Source organism: Meriones unguiculatus, assembly GCF_030254825.1.
Source record: "Meriones unguiculatus strain TT.TT164.6M chromosome X unlocalized genomic scaffold, Bangor_MerUng_6.1 ChrX_unordered_Scaffold_31, whole genome shotgun sequence".
Classification (NCBI taxonomy): Eukaryota; Metazoa; Chordata; class Mammalia; order Rodentia; family Muridae; genus Meriones; species Meriones unguiculatus.
The window spans coordinates 4,008,392-4,032,578 of record NW_026843707.1 but is presented as its reverse complement, the minus strand read 5'-3'; the positions used below and the strand labels follow the sequence as shown (position 1 = coordinate 4,032,578).

At 36.2% G+C, this 24,187-nt stretch overlaps 1 protein-coding gene across 7 annotated transcripts in view; it reads left to right on the top strand.

The window, feature by feature from the left end:
* Positions 1-24,187, top strand: part of Dmd (dystrophin) — a 2,365,055-nt gene that overhangs the window by 1,354,151 nt on the left and 986,717 nt on the right. For all 7 annotated transcript variants that reach the window (XM_060376797.1, XM_060376795.1, XM_060376794.1 and 4 more), the window contains 2 exons: positions 17,587-17,728; positions 19,931-20,080. In XM_060376797.1, coding sequence (XP_060232780.1) covers positions 17,587-17,728; positions 19,931-20,080 — 292 coding nt within the window. The remainder of the gene's footprint in view (positions 1-17,586; positions 17,729-19,930; positions 20,081-24,187) is intronic.

Genomic DNA, 24,187 nt, shown 5'->3' with positions numbered 1-24,187 from the left:
GCTCATAAAGTCCTTTTCTTCTGAAAATCCCGCAAATGTATGTAACAAATGAATGTGAGAAACCAAACTTCAGGCAGTAGATTGCTGACAATGTCATGAAGAATATTTCATATAGGATAATGTTATCTGATACAAGACTGAGAGATAAGCAAAGTCACAGGAAACAGAAATGAAATTCTTAACCTTAAACTGAGAAATTTGTATTTTTCTAATCCCATTTCTTTCCTTCCTTCTTTTCTTCTGTCCTTTCTTTCTAATTTATTGTGTATGATGTGTGTGCATGTGCCTACCGTAGTATATGAACTTCAGAGAACAATTTTGTGACATGTTGTCCCCTATGTTTTCTTGGGCTCCAGGGGCTACACTCTGGTTGTCAGGCTTATAAAATACAGGACTTTAACTGTTGCACCATTTCACTGGTATTTCCCAATGTTTTTTACTTAAAAAATTGCAAATAGAAAAGTTGAAAAATAATTTAACAGATATCCAAATTCCCTTTGTTATCCTCGTTTGTTTTCATTACAGAGTTTTTCTTTGTAGCCCTAGCTATCCTGGGCTTTGCTCTATAGTCCATGGTGGTGACCTTGAACTCAGAGATCCACCCACCTCTTGCATTCTTCTTAAATTCTCAGTATCAACACATGTTTTGCTATACTCACATGTTCTTGATACTCCTATTCCACTCTGCTGCTATGTTTTATCTAATTCAAGATATAATATAAATTTGTATGCATTTTCTTTGTGTTCAAAGAAGTTTAATGCCATTATAATTCAACATGTATTAACTTTCAATATAGGCATGTCACTGAAAACCATGTGTGTTTATAACTTCTAAGAAAGTTTAAAATAATATTGTGTTATTTAACATACAGTCAAATATTGGAACGACTATATTAGGTTTAAAAGGTGTTGTATTTTTAAGTCAATGTACCATTTTGAATATGCATTGCATTGTGTTTCATTATTTTATTGTTTTACTTCATTTTAGTTGAAAGAACCTTTAACTTCATTTTCTTTACACTGATATTGGGCACAGGGATCTTTTCTGAGATTTATACTCCAACCAAGGACCATTGATGGAGATAACCTAGCACCCTTGCACAGATGTAGCCCATGGCAGTTCAGTCTTCTGGTAGGTTCCATAGTAATGTGAACAGGGACTGTCTCTGACATGAACTGATTGGCCTGCTCTTTGATCACCTCCCCCTAAGAAGGGAGCAGCCTTACCAGGCCACAGAGGAATACAATGTAGCCACTCCTGATGAGACCTGGTAGGATCAGAAGGAAGGAGAGGAAGACCTCCCCTATCAGTGGACTTAGGGAGAGACATGAGTGGAGAGAAGGGAGTGATGGTGGGAATGGGAGAGGAGTAGGGAGGGAGCTACAGCTGGGATACAAAGTGAATGAACTAAATAAAAATTAAAATTAAAAAATTACATATCTATGGGCTACATCTATATATGATCTTTGGTTGATGCATAAGTCTCTGTATTTCCCCCCAACCCCTGGGCCCTGCTTGTTTTAGCCTTGTTTGTCTCTGTAGACAGTTCAGTCTCCATGTGGATTCTCTAGTAAGAGTAGAAGAGACGTTCTCTGACATGAACATGGTTGCCTGCTCCTTGATCACTTCTCCCTGGTGGGGCAACAAGCCAGCCCACAGAGGAAGAGGATCCAGGCAGTCCTAATGGAACCTGATTGGTTAGGGTCAGACAGTGGTGAAGAAGTACTGCCCTATCAGTGCAGTAGGGGAGAGGGATAGGAGAGTAAAAGGGATGGAGGGTAGAAATGGGAAGAGATGAGGGAAGGAGTTATAACTGGGATACATAGTTAAAATGTAAATAATAGTAATAGAAATAATAAATATGAAAAAATTACATGTCAGTATCTTCAAAAATTATGGATTTGTCTGTTTTCCCACCTCAGGGTGCATTTAATTTTCACCATATTTTCTGACTTTCTTGTAAACTGCCAGTTGGGGCTAAACAAGACTTAAAAGGACACAAGTTAAATTTTATTTCTTTGCTCGCTTTGCAAAGTTCTTTTCATAGGATATTGAATACTTTATAACATTTTCAAATGCTCATACAATGAAATTCTATAATCACTTGATTAAGGTGATGACTATTAGAAATGCTATCAAGGTATATATTTTAATAGTAACTCCTATATTGGCGTTAGGATCCATTTATGGATCTTTCCCTTACCAACCTTTACGTTAGGGCATAAGATAACTTGTTTCCTAACATGTTTTTTAATTTACTTTTTTTACTTTTTACATTTTACTTACTTTGTATCCCAGCTGTAGCCCTATCCCTTGTCTCCTTCAAATCCAACCTTACCTCCCTCTTCCTCACTAATGCCCTTCCCATAGTCCATTGATGGTGAGTTCCTCCTTTCCTTCTACGTGACCCAGCCCATCAGGTTTCAGGGACTGGAATCATTGTCTTCCTCTATGGATTGGCAAGGTTGCACCCCAAAGAAGAGGAAATCAAATAGCCGGCCACTTAGTTCATGTCAGAGCCAACATCTGCACCCCATTCTAGGGAACCAATTAGACAAATATAATCAGAGGCTTGTTTAGCCATCATTGGAGAAGGTTTCTTTTAAAGCAGATGGGAACAAATACTAGACTTACAGCCAGGCATTATACAGAGAGTAAGAAGCATTGGAACACTCAGTTCTAAATATAATGTCTCCATCAAATCTCTCTCAGCTCAGGGAACCTCATGGAATAAGAAATAGAATAAGAGACAGAGGGGATAGAAAACACCAAAGAAGCAAGGCCCTCTAAATAAACAGGACAAGAGATTTTATGAACTCACAGAGGCAGAGGTAGCATTGATAGGGTATGTACTAGATCTTTAGCGTGTATTTTATGGCTTCCAGTCTAGTGGTTTATGGTATTTCTGAGTGTGTGAACATGTAAGATCTCTTCTTTCTGTCCCTTCTCTTTGGCTATTTTCCTTCTGTTTGTTAGTTCTTGACTAATTCTGATCTGTTAGTTTTTGGTTTATCTTAGTGTATTATACTTTATTTTATTGTTCTAAAAAAGTACATTTCAGGAGAAAAACATAATGTGATTATATATGAAATAAACCTTTAGAACATTATTTCTGGTAAAAAAGGAACTTTACTCCAAATGTTAAATCAGGAGGCCCTCAATGCTTTTTTTTTTTATTTTTGTGCCTGTATGTTTAATACTGGAATATTGAGTATTTGACTTTCATGCCCTTACTGCTGTAAGAGAAAAATGAAACACTATAACTTGAGACTTAAATTAGAATGAATGTATCAGAGCTGGGTTATGAGTGTGACCTGGAATCTGTATCACTTTTATTCATTCTCCACTGGGAAAAAAAGTCATATTACTGTAAATAAATAATGATAAAAAAACTACATGATATCTGAACATGTAGAAGAGCTAAGATTGTCAAGTTACTCCTGAGTAATATTCCACTGTGAGGATGTACCACAATTTCTAATTCCATTCCTCTACTGAGGGTCATCTGGGCTGTTTCCATCTCCTGGCTATTACAAATAAAGCTGCTACAAACATGGTTGAGCAGATGTCCTTGTTGTATACTTAAGCATCTTTTGGATATATGCCTAGGAGTGGTATAACTGGATCTTGAGGAAGTGCTATTCCTAACTGTCTGAGAAAGGGACAGATTGGTTTTCAGAGCAGTTGTGTAAGTTTACATTCCCACCAACAGTGGAGTAAGGTTCCCTTTACTCCACAACCTCTCCAGCATATGTTATCACTTGAGTTTTTGATCTTAGCCATTCTGATGGGTGTGTAAGGTGAAATCTTAGGGTCATTTTGATTTGCATTTCCCTGAGGACTATGGACATTGAACATTTCTTTATTTGCAGGTAAATGCTGGGAACTGGAAAAGATCATCCTGAGTGAGGTATCCCAGAAACAGAAAGACACAAAGAGTATATACTCCCTCATAAGTGGATAGTAGACATTTAATAGAGGATAAACCTATTAAAATATGTACACTTAAAGAAACTAATCAAGAAGGAAAACTCTGGCTAAAATGTTCAATCCCCATTCAGAAAAGCAAAGAAGATGGACATCAGAAAAAGGAGAAAATGGGGAATAGGACAGGAGCCTGCCACAGAGGGCCTCTGAAAGGCTCTACCCTGCAAGGTATCAAAGCAGATACTGAGACTTATGGCCAACCTTTGGGCAGAGTGCAGGGAATCTTATGAAAGAATTGGAAAATAGTAAGACCTCGAGAAGACAGGAGCTCCACAAGGAGAACAACAGAACCAAAAAATCAGGGCACAGGGGTCTTTTCTGAGACTGATACTCCAAACAAGGACCATGCATGGAGATAACCTAAAACCCCTGCACAGATGTAGCCCATGGCAGTTCAGTGTCCAAGTGTGTTACATAGTAACGAGAACAGGGACTGCCTCTGACATGAACTGATTGGCCTGCTCTTTGATCACCTCCTCCTGAGGGGGGAGCAGCCTTATCAGGCCACAGAGGAATACAATGCAGCCACTCTTGATGAGACCTGATAGACTAGGATCAGAAGGAAGGAGAGGAGGACCTCCCCTATCAATGGACTTGGGAAGGGGCATGGGTGGAGCAAAGGGAGGGAGGATGGGATTGGGAGGGGATGAGAGAGGGAGCTAAAGGAGGGAGCTACAAAGTGAATAAAGTGTAATTACTAAAAATTAAAATAAAATATTAAAAAAAGAGTCTCAAGTTAAAGGAAGGTGATCTGTGTAGTGTGCATTTTACTCCAGTGTCATCAACTCAGTTGTATATAACAGATATCAGTTTCTTTATTTCATCAGCCACTAACAGATCTTCAGAAATGACTGCTGAATTGTAATCATAGATATGCCTCATCTAGATATAGTATTAACTGGATGCACACCTACTCACAGAATGATATTAAGACTTTAATTGTATTTCTACAGAAAAAAAAAATGTCACAGTAGTTTGTCAGAAAATAGAAATAAAGCTGTCAGGTGGCACATAAAAATACTGTATTCAGATAGTTCCCTTGCATATTCTTACAAGTATTATACATTTTTGCATGTAAACATGCAAACTAGGGAAATAGTTATAAGTAGAAAGTTCATTATTCATACTCTTGTTTATATGATCCATTTTATTTTTAAAATTGTTAATGATTCATTAGGTGAACATGTGGGGTTTCTGAGAGTACACAAACTCCTTATAAGCATACTGTGAAGAGTCTGCCATTTGTCTCAGTGTTAAGAAAAAGAAGTTGAAGCATTGTGGAAGTTAATATTTCCAAATGCCTTCATTTAGCTAAAAATATGGAACATTTTGTTTTATATTGTATTGTTTGGCTTTAAGGCATTATTTAGTCAAGCTTCATTCTTTCCCAAATCTACCTAAAATATGATAACCATTTAATAATGAGGAGTAGGTAGATGCCCTGAAGACTCTTCATATGCTATCTACCTAAGGATAAACTCATTTATATGAAATATCAAAATCAGCTTTCTTCTCTGAGTTTTTTTAACATTGGTAGTTTATGGCCTGCCTAACATACAGATATGTGCAATGCTACCTGCTTTTAGTAGGTTATCTTAAAAATAAGATGACGGGAAGTTGGAGTGGAGACTTGTAAGTGATCTATGGAATATCAAGAGGGAAATAGGAAAATATATGAACATTTTTTGTTTTATACATTTATGAAAGTTTCAGACGATAAATAAAATAAAGTAAATGATAGATTGGAGTATTGGTCTCTGCAAGCCCAGATAGGCCCAGATTCTTTTGGCTCTGTTGGTCTCCTTGTGGAGCTCCTGTCCCCTCCAGGTCTTTCTATCTCCCCCTTCTTCCTTAAGGTTTCTTGCATGCTGCCCAAAGTTTGGTTATGAATCTCAGCATCTGCTTAGATACTATGCTGGGTAGAGTCTTTTACAGGGCCCCTGTGGAAGGCTCCTGTCCTGTTCCCTGTTTCCTATACCTTCCAATGTCTATCCTGTTTGCCCTTCTGAATGGGGTTTCAGCCTCTTCCCTAGGGCCCTCTTTATTGTTTAGCCTCCATATGACTATAGATTTTAAAATGTTTATCCCATATTATATGTCTAATATTGACTTATAAGTGAATATATATCATATGTGTCTTTCTGCTTCTGGGCTACCTTACTCAGGATGATCTTTCTCTCATTCCATCCATTTGTCTTCAAATTTCATGATTTCCTTGGAGAGGACTTAAGAACCCCTATTCATATGTAGCCCATGCCAGCTTAGTCTCCAAGTGAGTTCTTTAATAAGGGAATCAGGATCTCTCTCTGACATGAATTCAGTGGCTGGCTCTTTGATCACCTACTTCTGAGTGTGTGCAGCCTCACCAGGCCACAGCAGAAGACGTTGCAGGCAACCCAAATTAGACCTCATAGACTTCAGTCAGATAGAAGGAGAGGAGGTTCTCCCTTATCATGGGGCATAAGAGAAGAAGAGAGAAGGTGGGTTAGACTAGGAGGAGATGAGGGAAATGGCTACAGCTGAGATATAAAAATAAATTTAATTAATAATATTTAATAAGTAAATAAATTTTAAAATAAATTGAAGAATAATAAAAGTGAACAGACACACACATTGTGATCCAACTACAAGCCAGTTCTGAAAAGCAGGATGTTTTAATCACTAGTATGTCTGAGTTCTGATACTGACAGTGATCTAGAGGGAAATTGACCTGGCCAAGTTATTTTGGCATGTCACTTAATTTTAATTTTTTTAAAGAGTTCTCGATTGACAAGATGTTGTCTATTCTTAACTTCAATTAGTAATTATTTTCATGACTTGTAGAAGTCAGCAACAGAAAAGCAAAAAGCTAAAAATTTGGGAATAAACTGTTTAGCTATAACACTATACTGTTGAAGTAAATAAGAGTGGTAAAGGTTTAAAATAAATACTTCAAAAGGCTTAGTAAGTTGTTATATTTTAAAATTTGTTAAAAAAAAACCTCTTCTCATAACAGTGCTTTGTGTGTGTGTGTGTGTGTGTGTGATATCCCTAGCAGATCATTATACATGGATTCAGCAGTATGGTATGGATCACATGAGAAATGACAAGAATATCTGTTGGAAAAGTGAGTTTGGTTATAATAGAAGTATATCTGTCAGGATAAACATTCCCTCATGAAATGTTTATGATAAGTGTTTGGACACAGTTATTACAGAATACAAAATAAGAATGATTATAGTGTTTTCTTTAATATGACAAAATATAATTTAAAAGTAATGCATGTATTGTCAATAACTAAGTATTATATGAGTGCATGTGTTTTATAATTCTCTCTGTATTTTCTAATATTTTAATTTCAAAATTGAATAAAACACCTGGAAAGAAAGTTCTCATATAGAAAATGAGATATATCATCATATGACTGCATATAAAACATACAAACCTAAGCTTCATTTCTTCACTGAGAATATTTGGTAAGAAAAATAAAGGGTGGGCTTACTACAAGAAAAGATTCCAATGTGCATATATCCAGTATCCAGCCTACAGCTCTGGATAAATAGACATACTTGTGCTGTCACACTAGAAATTATGTCATGGAACCAGCTGGTGTCTTCTTCTTACCAAAATAGCAGCCCCACAGAACTATTTATTAAGAGGTAGTAGTAAACACATTGAATTTACATTAAATTACATTGATAAATTTTATTTTCTCATTATTCAAATTTCTACTCTCATGATACATACTTTCTCCAACTTCACCACCAAAGTTTAAAATGTAAGAGTCATATTTCAGTTGGAATACATTCTTTCAAACAAACAAACAAACAAACAAACAAACTGCTAAATGTATGAAATGCCTCCAAATTAAAACACTTCACATTTAATTGCAAATGTGAAATGTTAAATATCCCATTAATAGTTATTACTATGACATGCCTGAAAAAAAATCTTACCATAAGCGTTAAGTAAACAAAGAAATAACACTTCATGTGATGAATGCCAACAAAAAAACATGTTTAAATCATTCTGTCAAGAGACAATACTGGAAATGGTAACTATGTTCCTTTGCTTCTCTGCAGTCATCTCAATACACAAATTCAAATTGCAGCTTTTAAAACTAAACTTCATGCACTTGGAAAATCAGATTATAAAAATGTCCTTGTAGAATTTTGTATCACTTTTAAAATATTTTTTGAGTTTTAAAATATCAAGGCTTAAATGACTACCAAATGTTTTCATATTTTAAAAGATAGTTTACCATTTTAAAAATGATGATGGTAATATTGATGCTGATGATTATTTTACAATTTTTCACTTTGTATCCCATTTGTGGTCCCTTCCCTCATCTCCTCCCAGTCCCACACTCTCTCTCTTTTCTTCCACTATGCCTATTCCCTAGTCCACTGACAGGGGAAGTCCTTCTCACCTACAGACTGACCCTAGCCTATCAGGTCCCATCAGGACTGCTTGGATTCTCTTCCTCTGTAGACTGGCTAGGTTGCCCCACTAGAGAGAAGTGATCAAGGAGCACGCAACCAAGTTCAGTCTTTAACTCATACTTGTATACAGATTTAAGCAAGATTATTATGGAAAACTTACATGAAGTGACATTGAACCATATTTGATTTTTTAAATTAAAATTAATTTAATTTTATTAATTACACTTTAAGAAAAGAAATTACAAGACAAAATACCAAGTGGAAATAGGATATTTAAAGAACAAAGAAGAGACCAATAGTAATCAAATGTGTGAAAATAAAGTATTTGTTCAGAAACAACATAATAGCAAACCATATGCCAATGTTGCCCTAAAGGCTCCTGATTTACTATCTTTCAGTCTAGTACACTTTGGAAAGTAAAACAGAGACCTGATAAGCTAGGGTCAGAAGGAAGGTGAGGAGGACCTCCCTATAAGTGGACTAAGAGAGGGGCAGGGAGGAGATGAGTGAGTGAGGGAGGGATTGGAAGGGAATGAAGGAGGGGGCTACAGCTGGGACACAAAGTAAATAAACTGTAATTAATATAAAAAATAAAAATAAATTATAAAGAAAATGTTAAGAATTCAGAAGAAAATTCATATTTCTTCATGTATGAAGTTTCTTTTTTTGTAAACTGGGGCATGTTTATAAAATATTTTCAGAACTCAAAAGATAATTTCTAATTCAATGGAACTCTTGCACAAAAAAAATCAAGTAAAGAACTCTGTAATAATTTAATGTCTACATAGAAGTTACAATAAAAGATTAACTTTTTACTTTTAAAATGGATAACAAAACATGAAATCCATGAAAATTTGATTGAGAATTAAGACAAGGAATGCTCAGCATATTTTATAGATAAATCTTATTTAATAAATAAAACTGGGCAAATGACATACATTGTTCAAAATCCCCAGAAAACACAACGGTAAAAGATAAAGACCTCTTAACAGGACATGAGCCTACCACAGAGGGCCTCTGAAAGATGCTATTGATTGAGGTATTAAACCACAGGCTGAAACTCACAGCCAAACATTGGGCAGAGGGCATGGAAATTTATGAAAGAAGGGGGAGTTAAAAAGTTCTGGAGGGGACAGGAGCTCCAAAAAAGAGACCAAAAGAGAGAAAAAAAAGGGTCCTCTTAGGACCCTGCAGAGACTGATAGTCCAACCAAGGACCATACACGGAGAGGACCTAAAACCCATGCTCAGAATTAGCCCGTGGCAGCTCAGTCTCCAAGTGGGTTCCTTAGTAAGGAGGCCAGGAGCTGTCTCTGCTATGAACTCTATGACAAGTTCTCTGATCACTTTCTCCTGGGGGTTGCAGCCTTGCCAGGCCACAGAGGAAAGAAGACAATGCAGCCAGTCATGATGAGACCTGATAGACTAAGGTATGATAGAAGGGGAAGAACACCTCCCCTATCAGTGGACTAGAGGAGAGACATAGATGGAGAAGAGGGAGGGAAGGTGGAATTTGAGGGAGACAAGGAAGCGGATCCACTGCCAAAGATAAAATGTGTGTAAATTGTAATAAATACTACTATTACTACTACTACTACTACTACTACTTGTTGTGTTCCTCTGTGGCCTGGTAAGGCTGCTGTGCCCCCCAGGGGGAGGTGATCAAAGAGCAGGCCACTGAGTTCATGCCAGAGACAGCATCTTATAGAATGGGAGGGAATGAGGAAGGGGGCTACAGCTGGGCTACAAAGTGAATGAACTGTCATTAATGTAAAAGCTAAAATTAAAATTAAGAAAATATATAAACAAGCCAAATTCACATCAACACTCACATTGACTACTTTGGAATATGTTGCATTCAAGTGAATAAATAAAGAAAAACAAAATATGTAGAATTATAAATTTTAGTTTCATAAAACAAAACAAAAAGGAAGATCTATGATATTACTACCTTAGCATAATGCTTAAATAACAAAATAATGAAGGTGGCAGCTCAGGGGATACAATTGAAGTTAGTGAGTGATAAAAAGAAGGAAGCAAGACATATTTAATAGCAATATGTTTCTTTCTCTATATGGATAATCTAAATTGTACGTTTTTTTGAACTATATATTTATTTATTTTTTAAATTTTATTTTATTTTTTATTATTAGTTACATTTTATTAACTCTGTATCACAGCTGTATCCTGCTCCCTCATTCCCTCCCAATCCTACCCTCCCTCCCTCATCTCCTCCCTGTCCCTTTCCAAGTCCACTGATAGGGGGGACCTCCTCCCCATTCATCTGAACCTGTTTTATCAGGTATCTTCAGGACTGGCTGCAAAGTACTCCTCTATGGCCTAACAGGACTGCTCCTGCCTTGGGGGGTGGGGAGGTCTAAGAGTCTGCCATTGAGTTTCTGTCAGAAATAGTCCCTGTTCCCCTTACTATGAGAAACCAATTGGTTACTGAGCTACCACGGGCTACATCCCAGCAGAGGTTCTAGGTTATATCCGTACATGGTCCTTGTTGGAGTGTCAGTCTCAGAAAAGACCCCTGTGCCCAGATATATTTGGTCTTTGTGGAGCCCCTATCCTTTCCAGGTCATACTAACTCCCCCTTCTTTCATATAATTCCCTGCACTCTGCCGAAGGTTTGGTTATGAGTATTAGCATCTGCTTTGATACACTGCTAGGTAGAGTCTTTCAGAGGTCCTCTGCAGAAGGCTCCTGTCCTATGTCCAATGCATATCCCATTTGTCTTTCTAAGTGAGGATTGATCATCTTACCCCGTGTCTGCTTTCTTGTTTATCTTCTTTTGGTGTATAGGTTTCACTATGCATGTCATATCTTATAGGTCTATATAAGTGAGTAATATCCTGGTGGATGTTTTCAATTATATGAATTCATGCATTGTATGTTTTAATTAGACAAAAATTAATTTTTACATATTGGATAGGAAGACATATGAATAGGCAAAATATTTCATGTTTAAAATGACTTACATTTTCTTCATCTTCAGGAGATTTCATGGAAGCCTTTAATTGAATTATTCTATAAAATGAGAAAGTACATATATAAATATATAGTTCATCTATCTCAGAAGAACTATATATTTATGTATGTACTTGAAGGGTTTTCAGTTGGGCCATTAAGTTGCTTGTATGAGATGTTACAAATTTCTTCTTGAAGGCACTTAGTTTTATGAATTTTTCTCTGAGCACTGCTTTCATTTTGTCCCGTAAAGTTGGGTATATTGTATCTTCATTTTCATAAAATTCTAGACAGTCTTTAATTTCTTTCTTTATTTTCTCCTTAACCCAGCTGTCATTGGGTAGCAAGTTGTTCAGTTTCCATGGGAGTGTAGGCTTTATATTATTTCTATCATTGTTGAGGTGCAGCTTTTGTCCATAGTGGTCAGATAGAATACAGAGGATTATTTCAATCTTCAGGTATCTGTTGAGGTTTGCTTTGTGACCAACTATATGTTCTATTTTGGAGATGGTTCCATGAGATGCTGAAAAGAAGCTATACTCTTTTGAGTTTGGGTCAACAGTTCTGTAGACATCTATGAGGTCTATTTAAATTAGGGCCTTGCTTCCATGTATGTGGACCTATCTGCATTGCCCCCATGGCACGCCTGGGTTGGCTACCCAGAGGCTATTTAAGCTGTGGGCTGGCTTTCCCCGGGGTCCGAGGATTGTTCAATGTGCCTGAATAAACTGCATTGAAAAAATAAAATAAAATAAAATAAGGCATCAAAAAAAAATTAGGGCCTCTGTAAGTGCCTTTATTTCCCTATTAGGCTTCTGTCTAGATGATCTGCCCCTTGGTGAAAGTGGGGTGTTGAAGTCTGCCACTATTAAGGTGTTGGAATCGATGTGTGATTGAGTTTCAATAATGTTTCATTTATGAATGTAGGTGCTCTTGTATTTGGGGCGTAGATGTTCAGAACTATGATGTCTTCTTGGTGGATTTTTCCTTTGATGAGAATATAGTGCCCCTCCTCATCCTTTTTGATTAATTTTGGTTAAAAATCTACTTTAGTAGATAATAGGATTGCTACCCCAGCTTGTTTTCTGGGTCCATTTGCTTAGAAAACTTTTTTCCAGCCCTTTCCTCTGAGGTAGTGTTTATTTTTGTTGCATAGCTGTGTTTCTAGGATACAGTAGTATAATGGATCCTGTTTCTGCACCCATTCTGGATGTCTGTGTCTTTTTATTGGAGAGTTGAGTCCATTGATGTTGATAGACAATAGTGACCAATGAATGTTAGTTCCTTTTATTGTGGTGTTGGTGGTCTTACTATGATTCATTGCTTGTTTTCTTTTAATTTTTGTAGGGACATTATCTGTATCCTTGTTTTCTTGGGTATAGTTGTTTTTGTTGGATTGGAGTTTTCCTTGTAGTATCTTCTGTAGGGCTGGTTTGCTGTGTAGAAATTGCTTAAATTTAGTTCTAACATGGAATGTTTTGTTTTCTCCATCTATGTTGTTTGACAGCTTTGCTGGGTATAGTATCTTTGATGGCATCTGTGGTCCCTTAAAGCATTCATGACACTGCCCAGGCCCTTCTGTCTTTCATAGTTTCTGATGAGAAGTCTGGTGTGATTCTGATAGGTCTACCTTTATATGTTACTTGGTTTTATTCCCTTGATGCTTTTAATATCTTTTCTTTGTTCTGTATATTTAATGTTTTGACAATGATGTGACATGAGGATTTTCTTTTCTGGTCTAGTCTTTTTGGTGTTCTGTAGTTCTCTTGTATGTTTATGGACATCTCTTTAAGTTGGGGAAATTTCTTCTATGATTTTCTTGAAGATATTTTCTGGTCCTTGGAGACTGGAGTCTTCTTTTTCATCAATTCCTATTATTCTTAAATTTCGCCTTTTCATGGCGTCTTTTATTTCTTGGATGTTTTTTTTTGTTTGGGACTTTTTCGATTTTACTTTTTCTTTGAAAGAAGTATCAATTTCTGCAAGCGTATCTTCAGCGCCAGAGATTTTCTCTTTCATCTCTTGTATACTGTTGGTGATGCTTACTTTCGTGACTCCTGATATTTTCTCTAAGTTCTCCATCTCTAGGGTTTTCTGTTTGTGTTTTCTTTATTGATTCTAATTCTATTTTTATATCTTGTACCATTTCGTTCATTTGTTTGAATGTGACTTCTTGTCTCTGTATGATGGCCTCTATTTTTTTGTTTGTTTCTTCTTTATATGCCACTAATTTTGCCTCTATTTGTCGCTCTATTTGCATGGCTGTTTCTCTGAGAGATTTGTTTGTTTCCTCTTTATGTGTCTCTAATAACTAGATAAGCATATCTTTAAGGTCATTTTCCTCTATTTCCGTAGAATTTGAGTATCCATTGATTTTCGGGGTTGCTGGTGAGGCCATGATTTTCTGATTTTTGTTGGGTGTGTTCTTTCGCTGACCTCTGGCCATTTCTTTATCTGTAACCTTCACTGTTTGTTCTTGGATTCTGCAGATCAGATTTATACCGTCTTTCTCTGGTGTCTGGGGAATTTTTCATGGAGATGAGAGAGGTCCAATGGTTTCAGTGTGTGCATTGGTGTTTCAGCTGTACCTGTGGGACGGAAGCCCCTGGGTGCAGAAGGACAAGGGTGTATGTATGCCTGTGCATGGAAGTTTGCCTAGAGGGACAGGGTGCTAGAGGGAAGGGTCCCTTGTGTTCACCGAAGGGGTCGCGGGCGCTTAAGTTGTAGCATGAGCAGGTTAAGATCGCATGTGCAAATTTCCTGGGTATGTCAGTGGCCTATAGGCTACTGATATTTGTCTCTAACTGAGCTCCAGGAGTTATTTGCCTAAACTCCAATGGTGGCACTTCAGAGCCATTGTTTCCATTTCCCAGGATACCCTTTGTTTCCTGTAGTGGATGTGTGGGTAGGAGATTTCTGGTGTCTGGCTGCTAGCTTAGAAGCACCTGGATCTGAGGCTTTGCAGGCACTAGTGGGCGCACTTCCTCTCTAGCAAGTCAAATCATAAAGCACAGGGGTTCCACCTGATCTCTACTGGCTGGTTTGGACCTGCCGAGCCAAATGTACACTCAGGCAGCTCAGTGGTGTTGTAGCCCCTGTACCTGGGAGTCCAGCTACGGCAGCAGCAGAACTAGGGTGTCCAGGTGCCTGCCAGGAAGTCCTGTGGGGCCAGTAGTGTGGTTCAGTGCTTGGTGCACCGAGATGGTTTTGCAGGTCCACCACATCATGCTCTGCACAGCCACTGGGTCTGCCACTGAGGGACTAAGCCTCCCATACATTATAGTCAGGCTCTGTGGAGTTGGTACAGCCGGCCACTCTTGGGCATGGGATCCAGACAGCCTTTTACCGTGGATCTCTGGCTTGGCAAGCAGGTTAGGCTGTCTGCTGAAGCTGTGGTGCTAGTGTTCCCACCTCTGCTGTCTCAGTGTTCAGGCAGCACTGGCACTGGTGCTGTGGCTCGGCTACTCCGAGGGAGAAGGAAACCGAAGGAAACTGTCTCTCTCCAATCCCAGCGAAGTCCATGCCTGACCATTTTTGAAATTTTCAGTCCTCTGGCTCCCAGAAATGATGTGCACTGATCGCCACCATCTTGCCCCCAATCTTATATTTTTATAATAATTAGAGCGTATTCACTTTGTATCCCAGCTGTAGCCACCTCCCTTCCAGTCCCACGCTCCCTCCCTCATCTCATCCCATTCTCGTCTCTAAGTCCACTGACAGGAGAGGTCCTCCTCCCCTTCCATCTGACCCTAGCTTATCAGATCTCATCAGGATTGTCTGCATTGTCCACCTCTGTGGCCTGGAAAGTCTCCTCCAACCCTTGGGGTGGGGTGGTCAAAGAGCCAGCCACTGAGTTCATGTCAGACCCAGTGCATGTTCCCCTTACTAGCGTACACACATGGATACTGAGCTGCCATGGGCTACCTCTGAACAGGGGTTCTACGTTATAGGCACGAATAGTCCTTGGTTGGGTTATTAGTCTAAAAAAAAAAAAAGACCCGTATGCCTAGATATTTTGGTTCTGTTGCTATCCTTGTGGAGTTCCTGTCCTCTCCAGGACTTGCTAACTCCCCCTTCTTTCATATGATTTCCTGCACTCAGCCCAAAGTTTGGTTATGAGTCTCAGCATCTGCTTTGATACACTGCTGGGTACAGTCTTTCCTCCACGGAGGCCCTCCGTGGTAGGTTTCTATCCTGTTTCCTGTCTTCTCCTTCTTCCAATGTCCATCCTGTTTGTCTTTCTGAGCGAGGACTGATCATCTTATCCAAGGTCCTCCTTCTTGCTTAGCTTCTTCAGGTGTTCAGATTTTAATATGTGTATCCTGTATTTTGGGTCTAGTGTCCACTTATAAGTGAGTATATATTTTGTGTGTTTTCTGCTTCTGGGATACCTTACACAGGATTATCTTTTCTAGATCCCACCATTTGCCTGCAAATTTCATGATTTCCTTGTTTTTAATTGCTGAGTAGTATTCCATTCTGTAGATGTATTACAATTTCTGTATCCATTCTGCCCTTCAGGAACATCAGTGTTGTTTCAAGGTTCTGGCTATTACAAATAAAGCTGCTATGAACATGGTTGAACAAATGTCCTTGTTGTGTACTTGAACATATTTGACTGTATGCCTAGGAGGGTATAGCTGGGTCTTGAGAAAGCACTATTCCTAATTGTCTGAGAAAGCGCCAGATTTGGGGATGCAAGATGGATCTGAGAGTGATACACCAAACAAGGGCAATGCATGGAGATAACCTAGAATCAGATGTAGCCCATGGCAGCTCAGTATCCAAGTGGGCATCCTAGTAAGGGGAACAGAGATTGTATCTAACATGAACTCAGTGGCTAGCTCTTTGACTGCTTCCCCTGGATGGGGGAGCAGCTTTGCCAGGCCACAGAGGAAGACAATGCAACCAGTTCTGAGGAGACCTCATAAGCTAGGGTCAGATGAAAGGGGAGGAGGATCTCTCCTCTCTGTGGACTTGGAGAGGGGCATAGGAGATGAGGGAAGGAGGGTGGGATTGGCAAGGGAGGAGGGAGAGGGCTACATTGGGATACAAAGTGAATAAACTGTAATTAATATAAAAAAGAAAAAACAATTAAAAAGAAAAAAAAAGCACTAGATTGATTTCCAAAGTAGTTGTACAAGTTTATATTCCCACCAGCAATGGAGGAGGGTTCCCCTTTCTCCACTTCCTCTCCAGCATGTATTGTCACTTGAGTTTTTGATCTTAGCCGTTCTGATGGGTATAAGGTGAAATCTCAGTGTCGTTTTGATTTGCATCTCCCTGATGACTAAGGATGTTGAGCATTTCATTCAGTGTTTCTCTGCCATTTGATATTCCTCTAAAGAGAATTCTCTGTTTAGCTCTGTACCCCATTTTTAAATTAGATTACTTCATTTGTTGCTTTTTACCTTCTTGAGATCTTTATATATTCTGGATATCAGCCCTCTGTCAGATATAGGGTTTGTGAAGATCCTTTCCAATTCCGTAGGCTGTTGTTTTGTTCTTAAGACAGTGCCGTTGGCTTTACAAAAGTTTTTCAGTTTCATGGGGTCCGGTTTATTGATTGTTGATCTTAGAGCCTGTGCTGTTGGTGTTCTGTTCAGAAAGTTGTCTCCTGTACCAAAGAGTTCTAGGCTTTCCCCCACTTTTTTCTTCTAACCGATTTAGTGTGCCTGGTTTTATGTTGAGGTCTTTGATCCATTGGACTTTACTTTTTGCAGAGTGATAAATATGGATTTATTTGCATTTTTCTGCATGTAGACATACAGTTAGACCAGCACCATTGGTTGAAGATGCTGTCTTTTTTCCATTGTATAATTTTGGCTTCTTTGTCAAAAATCAATTATCTGTAGCTGTGTGGATTTATTTCTGGGTCTTCTATTAGGTTCCATTGATCTACCATTCTGTGTCTATGCTAATACCATATCGTTTTTATTATTATTGATCTATATTACCACTTGAGATCAGGGATGGAGATACCTCCAGAAGATTTGTTGATGTATAGGATCGTTTTGAAAATTCCGTGTTTTTTGTTTTTCCATATGAAGTTGAGAGTTCTTTCAAGATCTTCAAAGTATTGTGTTGGTATTTTGATGGGAATTGCATTGAATCTGTAGATAGCTTTTGGCAGGATGGTTATTTGCTTTTTTTTTTTAAACCTGGAGAGATATGTCATTAAAAAATTTTATTTTTCTTTCTGCAGGAGTGAAGAACAGAAAAATGTCCTGTCAGAATTTCAAAGAGAGTTAAATGAATTTGTTTTTTGGTTGGAAGAAGCAGACAACATTGTGAATACTCCACTTGTAGATGATCAGCAGCTAAAAGAAAAGCTCAAACAAGTCAAGGTAATTTTGCTTACTGAAATCCCCAGGGCATATTCGTATCAAGCAAGTATAAATCTATTTTAATCTTTTAAATTTTTGATTTACTGCCTATTATATTATCTGTAGTTATTACCAATGTGTTTTTCTTCTAGCCTTAAGTTTCCTTTACCAAATTACTGTCAATTAACATATATATATACACACATACATACATCCTTACACATGAACACACATACATACATACATACAGGTGTATATATTTTTGTTTAGATATTTTCTTTGTACTTGCATAGAACTTAGCAGTTACTTCAAAAAACAACTTAAAATATTTTTTAGAGTTATTGAATTCTAGTCTACAATTTCAAATGATTTTTGAAAACTGAAGGTTAATGTGTGAAATCAATATACATACACACATGCATTCATATATATAGATTTTCCAAGATGTTTTATTCTATATCACTAAAGACTGATAGTCTAACTAATAAAGAATAACATTCTTTATAAAGACATTTATTGTTAAATAATATTATTTCAGTCACTACTTAAAAGATTTTACATTAACCAAAACTAGTGTGTAGCTTGGGCATATTTCATGTAAATGTCGAAATTTTTACATTGGTTTACATTCCATTCTGTTTCAGTAGACACACAACATATTCAAGAGATGATTTTGTGGTGTGTGTGTGTGTGTGTGTGTGTGTGTGTGTGTGTATGCATGCTGTGATATTTGCTTTCCCTTACCTGGTTCACTAATATGACCTCATTGTACATATAATTTATGTTTTATGATTTAAGTTTTAGATTAAGAAGTCTTTTGAAACTATATTATTTTAATTCATAAAGGAAAGGTGAAAGAAAATGAAAATTAATATGTATCATGTATTGTATGTCAAATATGAGATTGATTTACAACTCCAACTTTACTTAAACTTTATATATAGCTTTGTAACTGGTTGATATTCCTATCATGGTAGAGGATTATAAAATAAAACTATAGAATTACTTTTTTATTAATGATTCATTTGATTTACTCAGGCAAATTATAGTTCAAATTATATCCTATCTTGGCCTTGAGTATAAAGGAAAACCAGCTGCATAATAAAGTAAACAAAATTTCAAGACACACTATATATTAGATATTATACAGTGTATTTGACATTTCAGCGTCATTTGTAGACCTTGGAAAAAAAAAAACAAGCCCAGTCCATTTTGGAAATCCATCTTTCCTGAATGCATTGAGTATCGTATGTAGCATTTAATTTATAGTTCTTTGTTGAACATTTTTAGCAGCATTTATTTAGGTATAGATATACATTGATCTTCTATTATTCATGGACAACACAGATAATATTGTTAAATAAAACTTTCTATGAAGATATATAAGGTGTTCATTATTCATTTCTCTAACCGCTATGTATATTTATGTGTCTTATGAAAACTGGTTTGTATGAGTAAATGAGAAGGAATTATATTATAATTGATTTTTTAAGCTACTCTGTTAGATGCTGCAATTCTAAATCAACTGTAGTTAAGGGTGTTGTGGTATATTTGTAGATCTTGGAGAAAGCAGAATAACAATATGATGTTAAATGGAAAATCATCAATTTATACTGCAAGATGGAACTTGCTATGTTTGAATTACTATTTTATTACTTATTAGATTATTTCTTTGTTGCTTATATTTAAAGAGCCTGTGTCAGTGTTCTTCTCTACAGAGTGACAATAATAACTGCTTCAGATACTTTGTATTATGCTATTTCCATATTTAGAGATGAACTGAGGTGATGTACATAAGAAACTCCACACTTCTGCACAGTGTTGGGCTGCATGCATATTGACAAATTGGTTTCCTACTCATGGTCATGCAGTTGTATGCTATGACACTCTAAAATACCTGAGAGCATAATGAAGGTATTCAAATTGTTCCATTTCTGACAAAGCACATATTTTAAGAATAACTGTTTTTTGTATTGTTTAGAGCTCAACATGTCATCTAACACTTTTCAGTTGACAACTCTCAAGGGAGTAAAATAGTGTAGTTATGTGTAGTAGTTTATCTGCTTAGATGCAAATGTTTCATCACATCAGCTCTGTGTATTTGGTATTTCAGGAGACAGTGGACCTTGAGTTAAGTTACTTCACTTTGATAGACTAAAGGTGACACAGCAGTAGTTGCATTTGCACCATAATTCATTTTAAATGTTGTTGTATTTGTTTCAGTTACTGGCAGAAGAGCTGCCCTTGCGCCAAGAAATTTTAAAACGATTAAATGAAACAGGAGGAACAGTACTTCTAAGTACTCCAGTAAGAGCAGAAGAACGAGACAAACTAGAAAATAAGCTCAAACAGACAAATCTTCAGTGGATAAAGGTTAGACATTAACCATCTTCTCTATTACATGTGTTAAGTGTTGCAAGTGTTTGCATCTGCTTTGTTTCTTGAGTATTTTATTGGAAGGAAGCAGAAGTATGAATTATTGTTTTGGTTTGTAACCTATGTGATTTGGCTGTATATTTTGATATAAATGCAAAGCAATTGATGATAATGATGACTTTACATGAATGGCCAAAAAGCAAAACGTGAACCAATACTTTTTAGAAAATTTATTCCATAGATTGAAACATTAATAAAACAGTTAAGTGAAAGTGCAACTAATCAGCAAATATTGTGATGCAGAATTACTACTTTCGGTCAAGAATATAGACGTAATTGTTAAACAATGCTTGGTAATATTCTCAAAATGTATTCAACCTTCAGCTCCCTTACTTGGAAGCCTTGGGTTTTCCACCTAGGACACATTGTAACATTGATGTAAAATATAAAACGTTTATCAGTTTAATGCATATTTTCAAATCAAATTCTACACAAAAACGTATGCTGCAATACAAATTATTTTGACAAAGTAGCATTTATTTATTTAAAGGAAATGTTTTCCACTGTAGAGCTGTTACAACTCTTTTGTGTGTCAAGTAAATTTCCATGTGTGAATCTGCTTAAATTTTGAGTGCCGTCAACCAGTAAAACAGTAGCTCAATGACTAATCTTATAGTCTTTTTTAGTGTTTATTCTTCACTGACATAAAATTGACATTTCATAAAATTTATATATTTAAAATATATAGTTCAATAGTTTTGTTTTATTATTTAAAATATTTCATTAAACATATATATCATCAGGTTAGTCAGGTAAGCACTTTTTTGGCATTGATTAAAGTTATCATCATAATCATTATCTGCTCCCAAAATTTATAACCACCTTACACTACAACTTTATAAACTGTTAAAGAGATTTTTGCTTTAGACTCTGGTATCCTCCCCCATCTACTGTCTATCTCTGTGATTTGCTTACTTCAGTAATTTTTGTATAAATAGAACCATGTAGTATGTATCTCCTTGTGCCTGATTTAGTTTAATTAGCATATTTTGAGTTTCACACATGTGTTGGTAGTTTATTGTTTACTGACTGAACAATATTATATATATACATATGTATAGATGTAAGTACATATATATGCATGCATACATATATGTATATGTGTGTATGTGTATATATGTGTGTATGTGTATATATATGTTTATATACATAGTATGCAGATAAAGGGCCATATATACATACATATATATATATATATATATATATATATATCCCTACCAAGTTCATTTCTGTATTTGAGAATTCGAGAGTTTGGCTGTAGGTCTCTGTATGTTCTCAGATTTTTTGGTGGATGACGCTCCTCTGCTGACAATTAGGCTAGGCCCCAATCAATGAGTATAGTAGAATATCATTAGGATCACTTCATGGACTTTTGTTTGTTAGTTTTATTGTTTGGTTGGCTTTTTGTTTTGTTTTGTTTTCTTTGCCAGTAGGTTTGTTTCTGCCCTGGGTGTCTGGGGTATCCCGCATCTGGTTCCTAGCCATCCATGCCATGTCAGAGTTAGTATCCCTCTCATGGCATGGGACTTAAGTTGGTCTAGTCATGAGTTGTCCATTCCCACAAGTTCTATGATACCTTTGCTACAACATGTTTTTTAGTCAGGACAGGTTGTAAATCATGGTTTTGCAAAGGCTCACTCTGATATGAAGGTTTGTTCCCAGACTTAGGTCATGTTTGGCAGATATCCCTGGGAGACAGAGGAGGGTTGAAAGAGAGGAAGAGTTTATCTGGCTAGAGAGGTGGGAGTAGTGGGAAGGACTGGGTGTAATGGAAGGAGAGGAGACTGCCATTGATATTTACTGTATGAGAGAAGAATAAATGTTCAAACACAGGAAAAAAGGCTACACTTTTTCTTTGAATTTGTATTTGGTTTGTCAAATAGTACAAATTATTAGTACTTCCCAATAAAAACTAATGCAAAGCTGTAGTTTGTATTCTAGAATTAAATTAAGCTGATAACAAATTTCCATTTAAAACCTCAATTTTAACCAATCTTCTGGCTCTAAGTATTATGGCATCTTTTCTATCACAGCTTCTGCCAGTATGTTGTCCCCCTTACCTAATACAGCTCTTCTTCTAGGTCCTATACTCCATCAATGTATTCTCTAGATACTCCTTAACCTTCAAAGATGTTCTGAGGCTTCCCCTTCACTTCTGACAACCATTCTACTATGTTATTTAGCACAGTTAATACATGTTAACATTTTTCATTATGATGTGTACAGGAAATTGTAATCCTAACAACTAGGAACTGATGTGTTCCAAGGAGATATTTAATATCTGTAATTTTTATGAAACAACAACAACAAAAAAAAAATGGTTCTTTCAAAGTGGCACAATTACCTCTAAAATGTGCTTGTCTCATCAACAACCAACTAAATGGAGAGGTATGAGGAAGTTTCACTAAACAAAACTCTGTTGTTTGAAAAGAAAATAATTGAAACTTCATTTCAAAATTGTGTCAGGTTATTTATTGTATTCTAAAGTTATGACTCTGTATTTTCTGTAACAGATCATTTCCATGACTGATAAAATATGTAGAAGCTCAAATAAACACAACTTTTCTGATATTGTGATCAAAGTTCATGTTTTGAACTCTAGAAATCAAGAAAGTAGATATCTGAAAAAAAATTTATTTTTGAGATATCATATTTCCTTTCAGTAATGTGAATGATCACAGTAAAACATTTTTTTTTTCTGGAGTCATTTCTTAATGAAACATGAAAAGTTTGTTTAATAATCTCAAAAATATCTATAAAAACATAGATACATTCATTTAGTGGAATATGTTAGTAATTTAAATTTTGTAGTTGTAAAATAACATACAGAAAATATTTACTATAAGAGGATAAATATCCCAAAATGTTACATAATATCTACTACAAATTGAGATCACAAAAGGAATAGAAAATTATGATAGGAAATGAGAGATACAAAAAATACATCTTTGGTTTGTGAGACAAGGTTTTATCACTTCTACAAAATAATGAAATTTCATCATTTTTATTAAGAAATGAAAATTAAGGCAACCATTTGGTATTTATTTATACTGATACAAAACAATAGTATCTTTCTACCAGATTTCAAATGATTAATGCCCTACCTTGTATAAAATTACAAATTTAACATACAAGTCTAGGTTTTCAGTAATGAAACACAGCTGATAGATCGCTGAGAGACACTTGTGAACATTTATTAATTTTGAAGTTTCGAGGCATAGAGGAAATAATAGAAATCCCTCCCTATATTTTCTGTTTATTTCCTGTTCTAAAAGGCTAGAGTGGATAGTGCACTTAGAACTTTTAGATCTAATTTATAAAGTGCCACATATGTCTATTCCTTCGCAGATCTCCGACAAAATCTCCTAATGAAAAGTGATAATTCTGTGGTGTTTCATTCTGCACACATAGACAAACTGCTAAGTACTTGCACACCATTACATTGCAATACCAACATAAAAAAGGAGTAACATGAGGCAGGCAATACAATGTTTCTTGATTTATATATGAGAATTTCCTAAAAAGCCCACCATAATGTGACAACATAAATGAAAAATTAATTTCATACACATATTATATATCATAGCTTAATCTTTCATGAACAAAATACCTGGGAACACTTGCATTAGCCTTAATTAGATGAAATATCCTGAAATAAAACCTATATTACAATAACCTGTTGAATATAGCATATACTTTTGAGTATTAAACCACAAGTAAAAAAAATGGCTGTGTGAGTATACTTTTACAAGACTGTAGTAAAGAAAATTTATAGTCTGAACCACTGTAAATGGGAACCATTTATATGGCTGTTCATGTAACGAATTGGTAGACAATACAATAAATTCATTGTAAAATATGTTAGCTTGTCTTGAACTGGGTGATTTCTCTTTAAAGTAGTAAAGGCAAGCATGGTTTTACAATTAATATAAACATTAGCTTAAATTATATTCAACATCAAATAAGTACCATCTGATGGTACACTTGCTTTTTGTCTAATGTACAACTTTACTTTAGCTTTCTTTAACATATTACTGTTTTAAC